General features: G+C 40.1%; 1 protein-coding gene across 2 annotated transcripts in view; it reads right to left on the bottom strand.

The window, feature by feature from the left end:
- The window catches only part of FER1L6 (fer-1 like family member 6), a 94,726-nt gene that overhangs the window by 19,169 nt on the left and 52,733 nt on the right, over positions 1-22,824 (bottom strand). Inside the window, exons 25-34 of one of the 2 annotated variants that reach the window (XM_087931681.1) lie at positions 20,837-21,020; positions 18,770-19,002; positions 16,240-16,362; positions 15,491-15,530; positions 11,438-11,556; positions 7,859-7,990; positions 6,871-6,996; positions 4,999-5,126; positions 2,382-2,552; positions 1,675-1,835 (exon numbers count right to left, since the gene is read on the bottom strand). In XM_087931681.1, the coding sequence (XP_087787807.1) occupies positions 1,675-1,835; positions 2,382-2,552; positions 4,999-5,126; positions 6,871-6,996; positions 7,859-7,990; positions 11,438-11,556; positions 15,491-15,530; positions 16,240-16,362; positions 18,770-19,002; positions 20,837-21,020 (1,417 nt within the window). The remainder of the gene's footprint in view (positions 1-1,674; positions 1,836-2,381; positions 2,553-4,998; positions 5,127-6,870; positions 6,997-7,858; positions 7,991-11,437; positions 11,557-15,490; positions 15,531-16,239; positions 16,363-18,769; positions 19,003-20,836; positions 21,021-22,824) is intronic. The other variant, XM_087931682.1, reaches the window with a different exon arrangement.

The following is a 22,824-nucleotide window of genomic DNA, read 5'->3' as shown; positions in this document are numbered from 1 at the left end:
AAGACAATGTTGAAAAAACACTACACAATCTAAAACCATCTCTATCTATTAGACAGGACAGAATATGTGCTACTTCTTAAAAAAGCTACCCACTGCCATAGCCGAACCTCTAAGCATAATCTTTGAAAAATCTTTCAGGACCAGCTCCTTGCCAAAACTATGGTCACAAGCCACGGTCATCCCCATCTTCAAAAAGGGAGACCCCAGCCTAGTTGAAAATTACAGACCAATCTCTTTATGCTGCATCACCTGTAAAGTCATGGAATCAATTATTAATCAATCCATCATCTTAGAAACAAACAACCTACTCTCAATAAACAATTTAGTTTTAGGAAAAAAACTATCATGTAATCTGCAACTCTTACACTGAAAAAACATATGGACTACACAACTCGATCAGGGCAAAACAATAGATGCAATCTACATAGACTTCTGTAAAGCCTTTGATTCAGTGGTACATGACAAACTACTCCTAAAACTAAAATCTTATGATATCTCTGGACAACTGAATAACTGGATAGAAGCATTCCTGTGAAACAGACAACAAATGGTCAAAATTGGGAGCATCCTATCAAATTCTATACCTGTCAACAGTGGTGTCCCCCAAGGCAGTGTTCTAGGACCAACTCTTTTCATACTCTACATAAATGACCTCTGTGATCATATCAAGAGCAACTGTGTTCTCTTCGTTGATGATGTAAAGCTATTCAACACCACAGACAATACTGCTACCCTTCAAAAAGACCTTGACTATGTATCAGAATGGTCAAACAAATGGCAATTTCAAATCTCAACAAATAAATGCTCTGTCCTACATATTGGCAAAAAAAAAATCAGAAAATAAAATACAGGCTGAATAGTCAAGACCTTGCTGATGATGCAAACTCTGTCAAGGATCTTGGAGTACTCATCTCAAATGACCTAAGTGCTAGAGCCCACTGTAACTACATAGCCAAAAAGGCATTAAGAGTTGTTAACCTAATCTTACGTAGCTTTTTCTCTGGTAATATTACACTACTAACTAGAGCATACAAAACATTTGCTAGACCAATACTCAAATACAGCTCATCAGTCTGGAACCCACATTACGTATCTGATATTAACACAGTTGAGAAAGTCCAGAAATATTTCACAAGAAGAGTTCTCCACTCCTCTACTTGTTGCAGAATACCTTATGCCACCAGACTTGAAATTCTAGACATAGAAAATCTAGAACTAGGCCACCTTCGGTCTGATCTAAGTATAGTATATAAAATCATACATTGCAATGTCCTACCTGTCAATGAATACTTCAGCTTCAACCATAACAACGCAAGAGCAAACAATAGATACAAATTAAAGGTTAATCGCACCAAACTTGATTGCAGGAAATATGACTTCAGCAACAGAGAGGTCAATGTCTGGAACACTCTATCTGACTCTGTGGTTTTTTCCCCAAACCCCAAAAACTTTAACCTTAAAACTTTCTACTATTGATCTCACCCCTTTCCTAAGAGGTCTGTAGGGGGCGTGCATAAGTGCACCAACGTGCCTACCTTCCCTGTCCTATTGTTTGTTTTATATTTTTTTATTTTTCTTATGTGTATCCATGTATTCAGAACTATGTTTTTACTTATACCTATTAGCTTGTAAGCAATTGACAAATAAAAATAAATAAAATAAATAAATAGTTACCATTTTCATCTTCCTGAAAGACAGTCTGTCCTGTAAAGATCTTGTTCCCTATTTGTATCTTCCCAGGTTGCATGATCGGCTTATCCAGTTTATTATCTTTGCATAACTTGCTCAAGATCTCAGTTGGCTTGAGGGCATCTCTCCAAGCATTGTATCCTTCACTAAAAATTCAAGGAGAGGAGAGGATTTTCGAGAGGAAGGAATGAGACAACGAAGCTCATTTCAAACCGTGGATCAAAATTGCCTTTGCCAAACTGTACAAAGCTTTCATAAATATCTACACCACAGCAAACTCAAATTTTCCCTAGAACAGGGGTGTAAAACTCAAGGTCTGGGGGCCAGATCTGGCCCCTGGGGTACTTAGATCTGGCCCACAGAGCCACTCTGGAAACAGCAAAGGATTGGCCTGCGGTGCTTCTGCCAGCAAAAATAGGCTCCCAAGTTCAGTTTTTGGCTGCTATGGCCTCCTGCAACCACCTGCCAATGAAAACGGAGCTCAGGCCACCACCAGCGCTCCCAACAGGAGTGATGTCAAGCTGGTCATGGCCGCCTGGCCATGCCCACCCGTGCCCCCTGAGGTCAAACACAACCCTGATGTGGCCCTCAATGAAATCGAGTTTGACACTCCGGTCTAGAAGTTTTAGAACCTGCAAAATTTCCTTGTCCATCAGTTTCTTATAGACTGAATGTTCTGGAGGGATTCTTACATTTCATATTGGCTTTGTAATCCACACGTAGCTCTGTGTCTGCTGTAGAAACGGTTTTCTAGATCAATTTTAGTTTCTCCGATGAGGTCATCTGAACCAATCAAATCATAGTCATAGATCAGGACCGAAAGCAAGGATTCTTTAGGGAAAGTTGCTTGAATTTCAAATGACCTAAAGCAAAAAGTGAGGGTGGGGGGAGAATAATTTCAAATTCAGTTGTGATTAGACTGCAGTCCTAAGCATACTTAATTAAGAACAAAGCTCACTAAAAACATGAGAGGTTGTTAGTGATGTAGAGTGCAATGGGTTTTGCCCTAATCAAGTCACCATATTAGCTAACAATGTTAGGTCTTATGAAGAACTATATTGGGTATGGTTTTTCCAAGTGATCCTATAGAAAGGAAAAGAAGTGTGTTTAGTGGAGGGTAATGGACATTCGGATGGGAAGAATATCCTGGAAATCAGCCTCTAGACAAGATGGAGAAAAAAGTATTGGAGTTCATTCACAGTTTCCATTTATAATGGACTTCATTTATGTTAGTTCAATTTTTCTTGGAAAATCCCAACTGGTATCACCATGAAATGATGATTAATCAGCAACAGAAAGAGACAAAGACAGTAGCATTCAAGGCAAATATAAGAAAGAGGTAGAAGGATTCATTCACAAAGGTCTCTTCAGTGTGGTTTATGCCATTTGCTCTTTCAGTGTTCTCTCTTCCAAGGTTTAATGAGGCTGCAGAAAATTTAGGAACAAATTAAGCAAAGTAATGAGATGAGAATTAATAGGTGGAAATCCTCAAGCTTAGTCATATCAGTTGGCAAAGTAATTATAAACATATATGTTTTCAGCACAAACAGAAATAAAATCTCTGAATTATTTTTATGGACAGATTCGTGCAGTTTTCTTCTTCTGACATTTTTTTTAAACTTCCCAGTCTAGGCTTCAGTCTTGGGATCCCCCCCAGTGATTTTCCATCCAAAGAGCTGGCCTGATCCCTGTACCAAATGTAGGCCACCTTAACCAGGTGCTTTTACCTGCTAGTTTGACTATACATCGTTTAATACCATGCAGAAGCCTGCACTTATGGATGGAACTCTGCAAATAAAGGGAATTACGTTTATGGAAATGCTTGGATCCTGTCCCCAGAGTTAAACCATCTTGGGAAGAATGTGTGATTATGGAATTCAAGGAAATACAACCCCACCCACTTTGGTGGCTACCATGTTGGAGAAGACTCCAGAGACCAAAGAACACTGACAATATTTACAATGCTGTCTTAGACTATGGTCTCATAACATCCATTTTCCTTCTTTGGACTCTCTTTTCCAAAGTGTTTGTTAATGTAAACATTTTTGTGAGGACTGGCTCTTATTAATCAAGGTTGTTTGGAATTGATTCAGGTAGGGTCACACCCTTCCTGGAGAATTACTACCTCTCACCCTCTAAATTGAACTTATCAAGTTGCAAAAAGATTATGAAGCCTGGCAGCAGGCGTTCAACATTTACTTTAGGAGATTTAACATGGAAACACTCTAACCCTTATTTCCTTGCCAAAAATTACTGAAAATGTGACTGAATCATGTAACCCATCTCTCCAAATTCCTGATCTCATGCCTCTTAACTTTTAGTAAATTTCCAAGGTGGGTAAAATGAGGATCCAGATTGTTGGGGAAAATATGCTGATTCCGTAAACTGCTTAGAAAGGGCTGTAAGGCACTGTGAAGTGGTATATAAGTCTAAGTGCTAAAATGCTATTGCTATTTTACAGTGTTTCTATGCATGTAAAATCTTTTGTGTATCAATAAAGTCAGGTAACTATTATCATTGGAGCATATTAAAACCACACAAGAGATGGAAAACCTCTTGTCTCAGAGTGCATTTATTCAACTGCAACCATGACTTCTGCTGTTGCTATTGTACTAGTATTTGTTCTTTTTCTAACTCAGGGATCCCCAGTCCCTGGGCTGTGGACCAGCACTGGTTCACGGCCTGCCAAGAAGTGCATAAGCAAGTGAAGCTTCATCCATGCATGCAGAGAAACTAGGCAGCATGCAAAACTATGCTCCTTTGGTCCACAGAAAAGCTGCCCTCCTCAGAACTGGTCCCTTGCACTCAAAAGGTTGGGGGCTGCTGCTCTAACAACCTACTAGAAGGCCAAAGTAATCTTTAGTCTAGACCAAACTAGGAATTCTGCAAATGTGTTGTACGCATGGCGTACTTTCTAATGTAGAAAGTTGCGTAGGTAAAACACCAGTACAACTATTTTCATTACAGAAGAGAGACTTTAAACTTAAGGGATACTGTTAAGAGAATATATCACTTTAGACTTGAGAGATAGTAAAATGATTTGTGGTTATGCAGTTGTGTCAAAATCATCACCAAAGTAGACAGCTACACATACACTCAAAAGGGTGGGATTTGTATCGTAACACATCCAACATTTTGCTAACTATGACTCTCTCCACAGATAACTATGGATTAGACAGTATACATAGTTTTGAGACCCAAGATTTGCAAACCGTGACATTTCAATATTTAATAAAGGCAACTCAAGGGAAGAAAAATGTCGGAGTAACTCATTAATTGTGGAACACTATGCACATTTCATGAACTCACCGACCAAAGATGGGGTTTAGTTGTTTTGGAATGTATTTGTCTCGGTCCTTAATTTCTGTTTCCCCCAATCTCAGCACAATATAAGGATCAGATTTACCATCAGGGTCAGCAGGACTAAGATTAAAGGCCTGCAAAAAATTGGAAGAAAATATTATTTAATCAGTGCTTTTCTGTGCATTAAAGCTGGTTTTCAAAGACAAACCTTGGGAAAGGGGTTGAACCTGAAGACATCCAAGGTCCCTTCTAGCCCTAGAATTCTATGATTCTGTGAACCAAGGTGGGTTCTGAGGGCACCAATCATACAAGGGCAACAAAACAGGAACACAGCTGCCTGCCCTTCCTCATCTGCAAACACTGTCTCTATTGATTTGGCTGCATACAAACAGACTACTGTATTGTTGTGCACATAAATACTGTTAACTAGGGCATACGAAACCTTTGCCAGACCAATTCTCGAATACAGCTTGTCCACCTGGAACCCGCACTGTATATCAGACATTAACACAACTGAGCGGGTTCAGAAGTATTTCTCAAGAAAAATATTCCACTCCTCCACCCACAATAGAATTCCCTATGTCTCCAGGCTTGCAATTCTGGGCCTAGACAATCTGGAACTGCACTGCCTGTGGTCCGATCTAAATGTAGTACACAAAATTGTCTGCTATAACTTCTTCCCTATCAACGACTTCTTCAGCTTCAACCACAATAATACACGGGCAAACAACTGATACAAACTCAAGGTAAACCGCTCCAAACTCAATTGCAGAAAATACAACTTCAGCAACAGAATGGTCAATGCCTCGAACGCCCTACCCGACTCTGTTGTTACAGCCTCAACCCCTGACAGCTTCAGCCTCAAACTGTCTACTGTGGACCTCACCCCATTCCCAAGAGGTCCGTAAAAGGGGTGTGCATAAGCGCACCAGCGTGCCTAACGTCCCTGTCTTACTGTCCCCATTTATCCGTATTTACTTCCCTCATTCTTGTTTATGTTCATACTTATACTTGTTATCTTGTACATGTTTGACAAACAAATAAATAAATAATAAATACATACATATATAAACAAACCTGTTAAACCACATCTCTTTTTTCAGGTTATGCTGCATCTGTGAAGTGCAGAAGTGCAAACTCAGAAAAAGTTGTGGAGTTTAAAGAGTGACTGATGGATCCTTCAGATTTGAACTCCCAACTCTACCATTTATACAAGATTTCCAGTGTTGCCCCATTAAGTAAGAGGAAAATATTCTAATTTAACATAAAAATGAGATTAAATTTGCCTTTCCCAAATATTTCCCCATTATAAGAGAAGCTTCTGTTTTCCTATTGGTTCTCAAGGGGTTGAGGATTATTTTCAATTTGCTATTGTGGAATATTTTCTGAGCAAGAGCTGGCAGAAGAGGTGTGTATGATATTCTTGAACCATCTCTCCATCAGACTAAAGCAGTATTTCTCAACCTTGGCAACTTTAAGATGGGCAGACTTCAACTCCCAGAATTCCTCATCCAGCATGTATTAGGTGCAGAAGATCAGATCCATACATGAAGATCAATTAAATAGATTTATTCCTAATCATGTCTAGGCACTGAAACCTACTCAACTAACAGCACCTGCTTGGCGTTAGATAAAGATCAATGGAATTCAAAGGAAGTTGCACTCAGTTCACTTGTGGCTACACAGGGATTCTAGGCTGATCCCTCTTTTAATTCCACCCCCAAGATCTGCCATTCCTCCTACAAGTAGATGTGCAAGTTATTTGCTCTTTATATGTCTTTATATCTACATAATCTTGGAACTCTTTCTTGCATTGGAACCATGGAATCTTTTTTTAACTTAAACGAAGTTTTTGACAGGAGTTTAAGGGATACTTACGGCCACAATGTATATTCTGATTAGAACATTCACTGATTGATTTGGGGGTAAGCCTTGCACAATTCTCATAGAATCTCCATCACCTGAGGAACAGTCTTCAGGAGCTTTGTATATGCAGAAACAGCCCTTCGGTAAATATATACAACACAGCTAAATTACTCATGTCAAATAAACTTAGGAAATGCAGTCAAAAAACCCCCCAATCATTTTGGAAATTATCCACACACACACACCCATTGTTCAGAACAATGGTGTATTTCATAAAATAGTATGTCTTAAACCTTAATGTATTGTAAAGCTAAACTAAATTAGAGTCCAAATAGGAGAAGGAAGGAAGGAAGGAAGGAAGGAAGGAAGGAAGGAAGGAAGGAAGGAAGGAAGGAAGGAAGGAAGGAAGGAAGGAAGGAAGGAAGGAAGGAAGGAAGGAAGGAAGGAAATCAAGACCACTCTGTCAAAACTGTGTCAAAAATTGGAAAACTTTCAGCATATTTTATTTAAGCTTATCTACTTTTGAACAATCCCTGGCAGCCTTAACACTCCCCAAATTATTCAGTCACTTATATATAGCTTACCCACTTTTGTTCTGAAAATTATCTTCATTTGTCAATCAGTGAAAAGCCACAAAATATTTGACCTTGTTTTGCTGCAACATTTTTAGTAGTTTGACTGATTGATCAATACACCCCTCTGTCCACTTCTTAATATTTACATGTAAAAGTTGGTCACAGTGTTTCTCAACCTCCGCAATTCAGCAAGAGGTGTGGACTTCAACTCCCAGAATTCTCCAGCCAGCAAAGATCATTGAGGAACAGAGCTGACTTGATTCTGAGGAAAAACAGGGCTGCCAAGCTATGAAGATAAAGTCATCTATGTTTGCACACTCAGAAGATTGAAGCAGTACACAGCCTAATGAATAACATGAATTTTTCTACAACACTGATCCTTGACATATCACACTTATATTTTGTCCATCTTGATTGAACCATACCTTAAATTTCCCAACAATCCTGTCTTCAAAATCAGTATGATCCTCCTCAGTAATTTTGCCTCGAAGGAGTTCAAATGTTTTTACCCAGTCTTCAAAATTGTTGAACTCACTCTCCAAATCACCATCGTAGATCTTAAGAGGAAAAAAAAAAGGACCAAAATTTGCTATTCAGGAAGAAAAGGACAAGTCTTTTCGTTTCTGTATTACTATGTCTTACTCGCATGTATTATATTTTGTTTCCATTTATGTTTTTGCTATATTCTTACTATATTTTAGAAATAAATTGCTTTTTCTACTCTCTTTTATATTTCCTATGTGCCTTGCCTAGAGAGTCTAAACCAGTGGTTCCCAAACTTTTTCAGCCCACTGCCCCACTTGGTGCTACAAACTTATCCTCAATGCCCCCCACCTAGGGGCGGATTCAAATTTCTGTGGGCGTGGCCTAATTTGAGGGTGTGGTTTGCTGGTCATGTGACTGGGTGGGCATGGCTTGCTGGTCATGTGACTGGGTGGGCATGGTTTGGTAGTCACCAAATACAAGTGGAAAACCAAATACTCCTCACTTAATGGCCGGTTGCTTAGCAAGTGTTCTAATTTATGACTCGCCTCCCCAGAAATACTTGACCGTTTTTGGAGTTTTGACAGCCATGCACACACACACACACACACACACACACACACCCTTCTAACTCTGCTGGAGCAGGTCATTGGAATAGAATCGGCAAAGCATCTCTGATTAGATTCTAGTAGTGAATAGAATCTAATCAGAGATGGTTTGCTGATTCTTGTTGATTTGTTTTATTTGTATTTCTTTATTTTATGTTGCTAAATTGCATTGACATGTGTGTCCCTTCTTGTGCACACCCCAGAAGCTTTTGTGATTCTTTGCAGCAAAAATTACCAACCTCTGGCTTTGCTCTACTTTTCAAACGTGCCGCCACTGCCGCATTCTAGGTGCCGGTCCCGCAGGTCCACCCCATTGAGCCCGCTGCACTGGAGGGACCTGCCCAAGCAAGTCTGAGCGGAGCGGTGCACCAAATCAATGGGGTGAACCTGGGAGAGGGAAAGAGAGAGAGAGAAAAGAAAGAGAGAAAGAGAGAAGGAAGGGAAAGAAAGAAAAAGGGACAAAGAAAGAGGGGGATGGAGGGGGAGGGAGAGAGAGAGAGAGAGAGAGAGAGAGAGAGAGAGAGAGAGAGAGAGAGAGAGAGAGACCTGATGCATCAGATTGAAATGAGGCCTAGTTTAGAGGCCCTTTTCCACATTGAAACATCTTTGCCAGCATCTTTGCCAGCACAGTGAAACATCTTTGGCTTCTATTAATTAAAGATTTTGTGGACAAAACATGGCCAAGACTATCAGGAAGCTCTCACATTTTGTTGAGGCTATAAACATGATCCATTGGACCAGATCTCCACCCTAAAAAATTACTTTTCCCCAATGTATCACAGTGCCAATTCTGAAGAAGGCAAAACCAAAATGTACTGGTAAATTACAAGGAGAACACACATAAACACACACTCTCCCTTCTAACCCTGCTGGAGCAGGTGATTGAAGTAGAATAGATATCTCATTATATTTCTCCTCCCTCCCCCACTCCCTCTTTATTTCTTTTTCTTTCTGTCCCTTCCTTCCATTCCCTCCCACTTTCTTTGTCTGTCCCATTTTCTTTCTGTCCCTTTTCCTTCTCTCTTTTTCCTTCTCTCTTTTTCTCTCCCTCTCTCTCTCTTTCCTCTCTCTTTCTCACTCTCAGGCTCACCCCACTGACTTCGTGCATCGCTCCATTCAGACTTGCTTGGGCAGGTACCTCCGGTGCAAGGGGCTCAAGGGGCTCAAGGGGGTGATCCTGCAGGGCCTCGCCCCAAATGCAGCTGTGGCGGGATGTTTGAAAAGGAGAGCAAAGCCGCTCTGGTTTGCTCTCCATTCCCAACGTATTCGGGGAAAGGCCCTGCAGGCTTACCCCACTGAGCCCCTTGCACCGGAGTGTGCAAGTCAATAGGGTGATCCTGCGGGGCCTCGCCTTGAACACGGCGGCGGCAGGATTTTTTCTCACCCCTGAATTGTACCCTACGAGGGTCCCACCGCCAGCACCCCCCCTTGCTTCTTAGCGCCCCCTAAGGCATCCCACTGCCCTCCATGGGGCGGTACCACCCACTTTGGGAACCACTGGTCTAAACTATGCTATATAGGTAGCCCTCGACTTGTGACTACAATTGAGCCCAAAATTTCTGTTGCTAAGTGAGACATTTGTTAAATGAGTTTTGCCTTTCTTGCCACAGTTGTTAAGTGAATCACTGCAGTTGTTAGATTAGTAACACAGCTGTTAAGTGAATCTGGCTTCCCTATTGACTTTGCTTGTCAGATGGTCACAAAAGGTAATCATGTGACCCCAAACACTACAACCATCATAAATGTGAGTCAGTTGCCAAGCACTTGAATTTTGATCACACGATCAGGGAGATGCTGCAACAGTCATAAGTGCGAAAAATGTGTGAAATAAGTCACTTTCTTCAGTGCTGTTGTAACTTAATACGGTCACTAAATGAACTGTTGAAAGTCGAGGATTACCTATAAATCATAAATGTATCAAATAAAACAAATCAACACCTTTCAGTTGAGCACAGCCCTATATTAAGCAAATTTCTTGATGTTTCCTGTCAGTTGTATTAAACAAGTTTCTATGTCCAGAAATTTGAAACAATCATTGACACAAAATAAGATGCAGTGGTGGTATTCTCCCGGTTTGGCCCGGTTCTGCCAAGCTGGTAGCAGCGATGAGCAGCAGAGACCAAACTGGTTCTCTCCACCACTCTGTTGTTGGGCCCACCCGCCCACCCGGGCTCCCATACTCCCATACTCATTTTTATCCTCTGGATTTGAAGCGCAGCTGCTTTGCACGGCACAGAATAGCGCCGCGCGGCAGCTGCTGAAGCAACCAGCATCATGCAGGCTTGCAGGAGGTGAGTTAGAACGCCCCTGCACCTGTGCAAACACCTCTGTGCCTGCGCAAAGTGCACACTTGGTGCACGCACATATGCAAAGTGTGTGCACGTGCGCCAAGCATGCCCACCAAGCCACACCCACCGAACCGGTGGTAAAAATATTTGAATCCCACCACTGATAAGATGTATACTCTTGTTTTCATAACTGAGATCTTTTTTTGATCCAGAAGATCTCCCCGTATGTGCCTTATTTTATTCAGATGAGTTGTCAGGCATGGAAGATCAGGTCCACATGTGAAGGTCCAATTAAACTCATTTATTGCTAAAACATCTATGCACAGGAATGTTCTCAACTAACTAGGAGCTAGATAAGGGTGAAAGAAATTTAAGGAAGGTTGGGCTTAATCTGCTTGTGACTACACAGGGATTCTAGGTGATCTCTCTTTTAATTCCTCCCCCAGATGCTACGACTCCTTCTCCTACAGGAGTACAGAATTATAGCTGGTTTCATTTCACACTGAATACGAACTGTCCTGCATTCCTCAAACACTTGTACTAGTCTTCCAAACTGGGATTTCAGTTTTCCAAATGAAAGCAATATGAAATATTCTCAGACCTGAAGAATCATAATTAACTTTACCTCCATAGTGGCTAGCATGGGAGATGCCTCTTTCACTTTGGCTTTCAGCAATTTCTCTTTCTTCTTTTTATCTGGCTCCTCTTCAGCGCTAACGCTTACAGAATTTGTCGTGCCATTTGCTATAAAAATGAAAATATAGTTATTATAATTGTAACGGCTCTGACAAAAATAGAAGTGCTAGGTATGGGCTGTACAAATCCAGACCAAAGTCCAGTTAGATGGCAACTAAAAGTTTCAAGATTTCTGCACCAAGAATGAAAGGCTACCGTCACTGAATTGTACTTAAAGTACAATTGAAGCTTGAACCAGATAAGTAACTGTAAGCATCCTGGCTGAGGAATTCTGAGAATTGAAACCCACAAGTCTTAAAGTTGCCACGTTTGGAGATCCTTGCTATAAAGCTCTGCTACTAATACCAAAAAAAACTGCTTCAGTTTTGCTTCTCTTCAGGCCCACCCATTCTGTACATTTCCATCTTTCCACAGGCATAGCCTTCACACTCTTCACACCACACTCCTTTGTTTTTCACACTTCTTTTTGATTGAAATAGCTCTTCATAAATAACCCCTCGATTTTAACACCGGCAAAATGCTTCAAATTCCTTCACACCAGCATTCAGATATTCCAAGCCAACGTTTGATGCATTGGGCCATATTTTCTATGAAGGCCTGTTCTGTCTTCATCAAGACAACAGGGGGAACAATGGTACAGGGTGTCAGTATTTCTGGCTAGACCAAACAGGAAATGTGACCAGATAAGCTAATTCTACTTTATTGTATTAACAGAATCTTCCAGGTCTGAAGGTACAATTCTCCGGCTGTCTCCTCTACAGCTTGAGAAGCTAGGGAAGGGCCTCTTCTGAATCTTTCTACATCCATTATACAGCTGTGGGCTATGCCCTCTATCTGACCATTCCCTAGCCAGTATCTCTTTGTCTCCTCTCCAAGATCTTTCTCACATGCTACTACACATAGGCTGCTAAACAGCAGAACGGCATTTCAAATGAGGGCAAAATTATACTGAACATGAATACAAAATTAGAAAGAACAACTCTGTATAATTTGGCTAACTGATTAAAACACTTCACTCAGGGACAGATGCAAATAACCTGCATAATTAAATCTCCCAGAAGTTCTGCTGTGTCAGTGGTTTAATGATTAAAATTCCACTCATCTTCACCAGTTTCCCAGCTAATAACAAGTATACAAAAGATGAGATTATGAGCCACCATCTTCTGAACAAAACTTCTCTAAGATGCTAAGCTTGAATTAACCTGCTCCTTTCCTGCAGTCCATCTCTCTACTCATTTACACTAGAAATTCAGACTAAACTCTTAAGTTTAGAGTCAAAGCAGACGATGAATGCCCAGCATTTTTCCATCTTTTCCTTACCGGTAGTAACTAGAGAGGTGTATATCAGAAGCACAACCAGAAGGGATGGAAAATTAAATGTCACCCTTCCTATATAATCTCAATCAGAAAGTTCTATGAGAGAAATGGCCAAATAGCCTCACATACCATGTGAATGCAAAAATACAGGTGAAACTCAAAAATTAGAATATTGTGCAAAAGTTCATTTATTTCAGTAATGCAACTTAAAAGGTGAAGCTATTATATGAGATAGACTCATTACATGCAAAGCAAGATAGTTTAAGCCGTGATTTGTCATAATTGTGATGATTATGGCTTACAGCTCATGAAAAACCCAAATCCACAATCTCAGAAAATTAGAATATTACATGCAATCAATAAAACAAGGATTGTACACAGAACAATATCGGACCTCTGAAAGGCATAAGCATGCATACGTACTCAGTACTCAGTTTGGGCCCCTTTTGCAGCAATTACTGCTTCAATGTGGCGTGGCATGGAAGCTATCAGCCTGTGGCACTGCTGAGGTGTTATGGAAGACCAGGATGCTTCAATAGCAGCCTTCAGCTCTTCTGCATTGTTCGGTCTCATGTCTCTCATCTTTCTCTTGGCAATGCCCCATAGATTCTCTATGGGGTTCAGGTCAGGCGAGTTGGCTGGTCAATCAAGCACAGTAATCCCATGGTCATTGAACCAGGTTTTGGTGCTTTTGGCAGTGTGGGCAGGTGCTAAGTCCTGCTGGAAAATGAAGTCAGCATCCCCATAAAGTTTGTCTGCAGAAGGAAGCATGAAATGCTCCAAAATCTCCTGGTAGACGGCTGCATTGACCCTGGACTTAATGAAGCACAGTGGACCAACACCAGCAGATGACAACACAGAGTGTGGAAACTTCACACTGGACTTCAAACATCTTACAATGTGTGCCTCTCCATTCTTCCTCCAGTCTCTGGGTCCTTGGTTTCCAAATGAGATGCAAAAGTTGCTCTCATCAGAAAAAAGGACTTTGGACTACTAAGCAACAGACCAGTTCTGTTTTTCTTTAGCCCAGGTAAGACGCTTCTGACGTTGTTTGTTGTTCAGGAGTGGCTTGACAAGAGGAATACGACATTTGAAGCCCATGTCCAGGATCCGTCTGTGTGTGGTGGCTCTTGATGCACTGACTCCAGCCTCAGTCCACTCCTTGTGAAAGTCCCCAACACTTTTGAATGGCCTTTTCCTGACAATCCTCTCCAGGCTGCGGTCATCCCTGCTGCTTGTGCACCTTTTTCTTCCACACTTTTCCCTTCCACATAACTTTCTATTAATGTGCTTTGATACAGCACTTTGGGAACATCCAACTTCTTTTGCAATTACCTTTTGAGGCTTTCCCTCCTTATGGAGGGTGTGTCAATGATGGTTTTCTGCACAACTGTCAGGTCAGCAGTCTTTCCCATGATTGTGATTCCTACTGAACCAGACTGAGAGACCATTTAAAGGCTCAGGAACCCTTTGCAGGTGTTCTGGCTTAATTAGCTGATTAGAGTGCGATACTTTGAGCTAGAATATTGAACATTTTCACAATATTCTAATTTTCTGAGCTTGTGCATTTGGGGTTTTCATGAGCTGTATACCATAATCATCACAATTATGACAAATCATGGCTTGAACTATCTTGTTTTGCATGTTATGAGTCTATCTCATATATTAGTTTCACCTTTTAAGTCGCATTACTGAAATAAATGAACTTTTGCACGATATTCTAATTTTTCGAGTTTCACCTGTAGGTCATAACTTTGAGGCTTTCTGCAGCCATGAATACCATCTATGAAATTACAGTAAGTAAGAAGGAACCTACTGTGCCAAATTCTCCATGAAGAAGGACCTTGAAAAAATATTTCCTTTGTCACTCAGAATCTCATTCTATGTGGAGTTGCTTTAAGTATGCCTTTTAATATCTACATACAGCTAGAGACCTTTCTAAAATGTGCTAAACTTCTGAATCTCATTAGCATGGCTGGCTGGGGAATTCTGGGAGTTGAAGTCCACAGGTCTTCAGGTTGCCAAGGCTGGACACCCCTGATGTAGATCATCTAGCCATTTGCTTCCAACATACTTAAGGTTAAAGAAAAAAAGAATTGCATTCCAGTAATCCTGTGTTTTCTATATATCTGTTTTAGGGGCTATAGGGAACTCTGACTATCTCATGGGACTCTCAAAGGTGCTTGTTCAAAGGCAACTGGATGTTGTTTTTCCTTGAAGGCATTTCACTTCTCATCTGAGGAGCTTCTTCAGTTCTGTTCAGAACTGTTCAGAACTGAAGAAGCTTCTTGAATGAGAAGCGAAAGTTTTTCAAAGAAAAACAACGTCCAGTTGCCTTTTGAAAAAGCACCTTTGGGACAACCATGGCCAAGATGACTGAGAATCTCCACAGATACCCCATGGGGCATTGTACAACAGGTGATAGGAATGAAGAGGAACTGCCATGATAATGGACTTGTCTTTCTCCTTCTGCAAGTTGGATTTTCAGTGGGAACAAAAGTTCCTTTTCCAGGGAAAGACCTATTCTGTAGACAAACAGACATTCTGGATAGAGATCACTTAGAATAAACCAGGATACTGGTTGAGTATGAGTATTCATGACAGAATCAACTGTTACCATTTACTATGAAAAATATTATTACTAAAAAGGTAAATATTTACTTACATGTTCCTGGTTTTCCATCACTCAAATCGAGGACTTTTGCCTTTTGAAATAAAATGAAAGGTTAGATAATTATGAAAGTACCAGAATAAGCTACTTAACTGCAATCCAGCTTTATTTACTTTCTCTTGTTTAATTATTTACTTAGGAATGAAGGCAAACATTTGTGTCCCAGGATAACGTTGCAGGATACAATCCGGGTTGGTCACAGGGACCAGATGTTTTTGTCTTCTGAGCTTTTGGACTCCTAGTGGAACCCATCTTCAGGGAACTTCTTTCTAACAGAATGTGTTCCGTGTGTGGTATTTATATGGTGCATGTTGCATGTGGCTTTTTAGATGTTGATTGGGATTCTGATGGCTGTCAATTAAGTTGTTGGCTGTGGTTGGCTTGTGTTGCCCAGCCCTTGCCTTCTAAGTACTTGGTAAGCTGGTGGTAAATCAGCGCTCCTGTTGACTGACGAGTGCCCCGTTTCCCAGGCTTTAATCACCTCCCTGGCTGTTTTTGTGCTTGCTTGACCGACAATCTTAGTAGCTGCAAAATGGAATGTATGTCCTTGTTTATTGCAGTGTGAGGCCACCAATGAGTTCGGGATTTAATTAGGAATACTTTTCTTTGTCGGAAACTCTGTGAGTATGTGTTTGAAATGTCTGAAAAAGGAACTATTCCTACTCAGGAAAAAAGCTTTAATTCTAAAAATAATTATATCACATAGCGAAATAGATTAAATTGTATATTATGAATTTGCCTACCTTTTTTACTTTTTGTATTGAAGCATAATACTTTGACCACCAATCAATGACATTTTCAGCAGATTCATCAGCGACAGTTCTTTTTTTCCTCTTGGTAGAGCGATAAATCGATTTTTTGCGGTCCTTAAAAAAATGTTACAGGTAAAAAATGGGGCTGTTTTTGTGAGGAAAATAGGAGCATGAATATTAGCTGTGTTCAATATTTTGAGTTATTTATAAAAATAATAAAGATTATGTGTATATATGTATGTATGTATGTATGTATGTATGTATGTATATGTATCTTTTGTGCTCTTTTTGTTGTTTCAGATCAGGCCTATCTGAGCTATAGCATTAAATTATATAACAATTTTCAGCATGGTTACTCATCCTAGTTTATGCTCCTAAAAGGAACAAACTATAAGGAATACGTTCATTATCCACAGCCTTTAGGGTATAACAGTGTGACATTATAATGCCATAGTCATATAGTTACACTCTATTTGACTTTATGCATTTCTGTTTGTCATGGCCACAAGGCTCAAAAGGGCATTATGGCTGCATCTGGTAATTGTCACCTGTTTAGCACCACCCGGAGAGCATGTGTAGCTTAAGGAAAGCTACGGATGCGATACGGTGTGAAGAAGTGACTCTGTCCTATATCCGTGAGCATGGAAAGATTTCCCTTGTGATGATTGTGGTACTGATATGCAAACTATTACACATATTGTGAAAGATTGCCCACAATGTGTCTTCTCTGGTTCCCTAGAAGATCAGCACGAAGCAACGCCAATTGGACATCCAGTTATGAGGCCACTGCCTTACCCCCGTAGAAGTCTTGTATTCAGGTAGTCCTTGACTTACAACAGTTCATTTAGTGACCATTCAAAGTTACAGCGGCACTGAAAAAAGTGAATTATGACCGTTTTTCACAGTTATGACCTTCGCAGCATCCTCATGATCATGTGATCAAAATTTGGATGCTTGGCAACTGGTTCATATTTATAACTGTTGCTGTGTCTCAAGGTCATGGGATCACCTTTTGCGACCTTTTGATGAGCAAAGTCAATGGGGAAGCCAGATTTACATAACAACTGGGTTACTAACGTATCAACTGTGGTGATTCACTTAACAACTGAGGTAAAAAAAGGACATGAAATGGGGCAAAACTCGCTTAACAAATGTTTCCCTTAACAACAAAAATTTTGGGCTCAGTTGTGGTCAAGGACTAGTAATTACATGGATTGTCTATATATATTTACTTCTCTTCTGTCATGTTCTCATCAAACAATTAACAACCGTGCGATTAACTTAACAACTACAGCGCTTCACTTAACAGCTATGGCAAGACAGGTCATCAGATAGGGCAAAATTCACTTAATAACTGTTTCGCTTAAGTCAAGTACTACCTGTACGTGTCTTTGAGCTTGGTATATTTTTTGCACCTTGTTTTATAACATAGAGGAGTTTAGTTTAGTTTAGTTTACTTTCTTCTCATTGCATCTTGTACGACGAAATTAAATGCCATCTTCAGTGTACATTATAACTATAAAAATAAACACACATCCTTCGCATTCTATACAATTGAATTGAAAACCCCTGATATTGCATTAATATTGCACTATACAATGGAATTCAATATAGTTACTGATCTGGGATAGAAGCTGTTTTGCAGCCTATTTGTCCTTGTCTTTATTATCCTGTACCGTCTGCCAGATGGTAATAGGTTTTTTTTAAAAAAGGGTGCCCAGGATGAGATGGATCTTTGAGAATGTTTTGAACTTTCTTAAGGCAGCGGGAGTTATAAAGCTCTTCCAAAGAGGGGAGAGGGCAACCAATGATCTTCTGGGCAAAGAGGTTAACCCTCTGGAGCGCTTTCCTTTCTGCCACTGTGCAATTGGCAAACCATACACAGGTGCAGTAAGTTAAGATATTCTCTACGGTTCGGCAGTAGAAGGTCACCAGCAGTTTTTCATTCAGTTGTTGTTTCCTGAGAAATCTCAGGCAGTATAATCTCTGCTGGGCCCTTTTGACAAGTTCTGCAATGTGAGCACTCCAGGTCAGGTTTTTTTTTATGATAATACCCAGAAACTTAAAACTGGGCACTTGCTCCATTCAATCTCCTTTAATAAACAAGAGCTGGATGTCTGATCTCTTCCTTCTAATAGTTCACTATAAGCTCCTTGGTCTTATATAAGCTCACTATAAGCTCCACACCACAAAAGCAACTGGTTCACCTCGTCTCGATAAGCAGACTCATCCCACCACTGTTGTATCATCTGCAAATTTAATAATAGTATTACTGGCATGAGTGAGAATGCAGTCATGCACATAAAGAGCATAGAATAAGGGACTCAACACACAACCCTGTGGTGTACCAATGTTAAGAATAAGGGCTGAAGAGATATGATTACCTAATCTGACCTTCTGAGAGCAGCCAGATAGGAAATCCATAATCCAAAGGCAGATTGAATAAGAAAGCCCAAGAACCATAAATTTATGCATTGTCTAGTGGAAAATGCAAAAAGCTTCAAAATTGGATGTTACTTACTTTTAGTTTCCCATCTTTTGAAAGTCTAGAAGTAGAGGCTAATGAACTTTTCCGTGAAGGAGCTGGTGGTAGCAGAAGAGGTGATAGGGAAATGTGTACCTCTGCCGCCTCAGGTTTTGGGACAGGTGAATGAAGCTCCCCATGTTCCAAGTCAACATAAATATGATCTGGTGGAGGTGATGGAAGTTGACTTGTCTGAGGTTGTGCTGGAGCAGCAGCTGGAACAGGTGAAACTAGAAAGAAGTCAATATATAAAACTCAACAAGGAAGACCATCTGTTCAATGCTTTAAGCCAGAGGTGTGGAATTATGGCCCCTTTATGATTTGTGGACTTCAACTCCCAGAATTCCTGAGCCAGGTGTTGAACGCAACCCACAGTCACCATTTCTGACATGAAAACCTGTTCACTTTTTTTTTTGCACTGTAAAGCTATTTAGTAGAAACCCAACACCATCCCTGGAAAACCATGGGTGGGTGTCAGGCCTTCTAGGTAAATCAAATTGGAATCCATTATCACACAGAGATAGGGAATTATGACCCTTTTATGACTTGTGGACTTCAATCCCCAGAATACAAAGCAGGGCTGGCTCAGGAATTCTGGGAGCTGAAGTCCACAAGTCGTAAAGGGGCCAGAGTTCCCCACTCTGTTCTAAACAATAAATGAGCCTTGGTGATGCTGTAGTACTACAGAACTACAGTACTACAGGCTATTTCTGCTAACTGTCGGCTGCCTGCAATTTGGCAGATCAATTCTCACCAGGCTCAAGCTTGACTCAGCCTTTCATCCTTCCAAGGTGGGTAAAATGAGGACCCCAAATTGTTGGGGGCAATATGCTGACTCAGTAAAACCGTTTAGAGAGGGCTGTGAAATGGTATATAAGTCTAAGTGCTATTGCACCCTGGTCTATTGATCAGGATCTCACCCCAAGTGACCTCACCATTACAAGACTTACTGACCACTCAAAGCCCTTATAAGCAGAAGAACACTACACTGACATTCCCCAAATTCCCTTGAAGATGTTACCTAGCCTGGCAACAAAATGTTTGGAAACCAACCCACAAGCTTGGAGAAAGAACCTCTGCCCTTATTTTCAGTTATCAGAGCAGTGTCTCTGGCACAGTACAGGTTCTTGATATTTCTTCTTCCAATTAAAAAACAAAAACAAATCCAACTTCTTCCAATCCAGCTTCCCTAGCTAGTTATTCAATAAGGAGAAGATATACAGTCTGTCTCACTGTAATCCAAAAACTGAAGGTGTTACCTAGACTTGCAATGAAATGTTCAGAAAGGAACCCACAAGGTTGGAGAACAAACCTCCACCTTCCTTCATCCTACAGCCCAGCTACAGGTATTTGCCACTTTTGCATAAATGAAAATGCACATATCTGCAAGTTCTAGGGATGAAAGTCAAGGAACACCGTGAAATTAAGGGATAAAGCTTCAATACAAAGAAGACCAGTTTAGATAATGGTTTTAAGGCATTGGGCTAGGAACTGGGAGACTGTGAGTTCTAGACTGGCTTTAGACAAGAAGCCAGCCAGGGTGACCTTGGGCCAGTCACACCTTTCAGTCCTAGGAAGCAGTCAATGGCCAGCCACTTCTGCAATTGTAATGGAAGATATGGATGAGATGAAGGTAAAACGCCAGCCTTCTTGTGAGTAAGCTTACACACAAGATGGCAGACTCAATGCCTGTTGAGCATAAGGTTGCTCTGAAGGAAGGGCAGAAGTGGGTGAATGAGGAGAGTTGTAGAAGAAGGTTGAGGGAGATGGTAGATGCCAGAGGAAGACAAAGATAAGCCTACAGAGAAAGGACCTACAGGATTACCCTCATCAGACCTGTATGCCACTACCACCACTATACCTCCATGCTGCTCAACTCAACAACATAAAACATTAAAATTTAACAATGAGATATTAACCAATAAATCCTACTAAAATAGATGTTACAAAAACAACCAGCTCCACTTAATAGCAACAGCAGCTTGCTCTCTAAGGCTTTGCATCTTCACAGCTCTATGAGAAGAAAGGAGGGTGGATTCTGACCAGACTTTTGGCATGACTTACCTTTGTCCACTTCCACAATATCAGCTCCTTTAGCTAAGGAAACAAGAGGTTCCTTGGATTTGTACAGAAACTGTTTAAGGCAGTTGATGGTGTGCGTCCCAACCAGAGTGCTACGGCCAAATGCTCTCCAGTCAACCACACAGATGCTTAGTGGAGGGTGCAGAAGTTCATTTTCAGGCAATTCCTAACAATGGGGAAACATAAAAGACCCAGTCAGATCTTTTCTTATCTTCTCAAATGGCATTTTTCATAATTTCCTTTCTGCACATTTAGTTCTAACTGGAAATGAGTTTTCTATCAAATCCCACAAGAAAATCCTCTGGCAATTGGATTTCTGTAATTTACTTGAGATGATTCGCAGTTTGTCTTCTGAATTTTTACAGAAGCCGGATTTCTTTAAATTTCATATCTTAGTAGAAAGGCCAATGAAGTTTTAGAAGAACATCACCATCTATTTCCAACATGTCATTGGTCCTTTAAACAATCCCATTAAATGTCACAAAGATTAAAAACTATTGGGTTTAAAATAACTGCAGATGTTTGTCTTAAAAAGATAACCTTAGCTATATTCCAAACTTACATAAACTTCTCAGTAAAAATCCCATTTAATTTCAGACATTTTGTGATTTAAAAACAACAAGCCTCAGATCTTGCACCTAATAAATTCCAGTTATTAGATTCATCTTTATTTTCATTTTAATTAAAGTCACGTCTGAAGTCTAAATCCATGTATTGATTCATAAGAACCTTGGAACAAGAGACTTGTCATGATTTGTTCTTTCCAAACTTGAATAACATGCTACAGTGGCTAGACTTTTATATTAAGACACAATTTATTTGATAAGTCTACCTGATTAATTTCTCATGAAACATAAATTCTTTGATTATCGCTACAATATGAGCATATTGTGACACTTCTAAAACTGCACATGAATTAAGATAATTAAAACATCAAAATCATACTTGTCCAAATGTTCTAATGAACTTCACCACTCATAAAGTGCACAGCACGATATATACATTATGCAAAGATCTTACTAAAATAAGCATATTATCTGATAATGTGAAAAACAAAAAAGCACATATGAATTATAAATTTGCAAAAAATATGCATAAACTCAGTATTTTTAAAGAAAACATTCTTAAACAGGTAGAAAAGAAATGAAATGAAATAGACTGATAAATAAGCAATCAAACAAAATCAGATTCAGCAAGTTTTCTCTCATTACCCAAGCTATTTTTTTTCATTTAAAACATCGGTTTAAGTGTATTTCTCTTCCTTTCTTCCTCTGCCTAATTTAAAGTCCAACAAGCCTATGATCTTAATGATGTAATCAACAATCCCGTAATATTTTTCTTTAACTTATATGCCAGATTCTGTAGAAATGTGAAGTGCATAGGGTGCAGTTAAAGTTCATGAAAAACAATGCAAGAGGAGTTTGGGAAGTTAAGCCTTCCATCATTTTCTTTCTGGGCATAGTTTCTTAAACCAATATGGTAAGAATCTCCTCTCTCCTGTGCAGTCACCATTAGGAATAAATTTCCATGAATATGAACAGTACCGTAATTCTGTTGGTTATCAGCTGTCCCACAAAAATGCCAGCTGAAGAAGGTAGGAAAGTTATGCTTAATGGAATTCTGACATTTTAAAAATGAAATGAAACTCACAACTGGGTTGTAATCTCTGATTTCAACCACAGTGTAAATGTCAGGCCCCAAAAGCCAAGATATACATTTGGAATTACTTCTGAGCCATTTCTCTTATTGTTCCTCACCTATAGAGGGAAAACTTGTTAAACTAAAGCAACTATTTGCATCACCATAGATATGCTCTGAGAATTGCTAGGAGGAGCCATTTTAACTCTCTTCCTCCCGAACAAACTATCTAAGCTTCCCTGCCTCTTTGCTCTCTGAATTGCAGCCCCTACCTTCTGGGAATCCAGATGACATTCCACTACAAAAAGGCAGCGATAAGCCAAGTGATTTGT

The sequence above is a fragment of the Pseudonaja textilis genome, chromosome 3 (assembly GCF_049901715.1).
Source record: "Pseudonaja textilis isolate UNSWEBS1 chromosome 3, rPseTex1.2, whole genome shotgun sequence".
NCBI classification, from domain to species: Eukaryota; Metazoa; Chordata; class Lepidosauria; order Squamata; family Elapidae; genus Pseudonaja; species Pseudonaja textilis.
The sequence above is the reverse complement of the archived record's forward strand: the minus strand, read 5'-3'. Positions and strand labels throughout refer to the sequence as shown.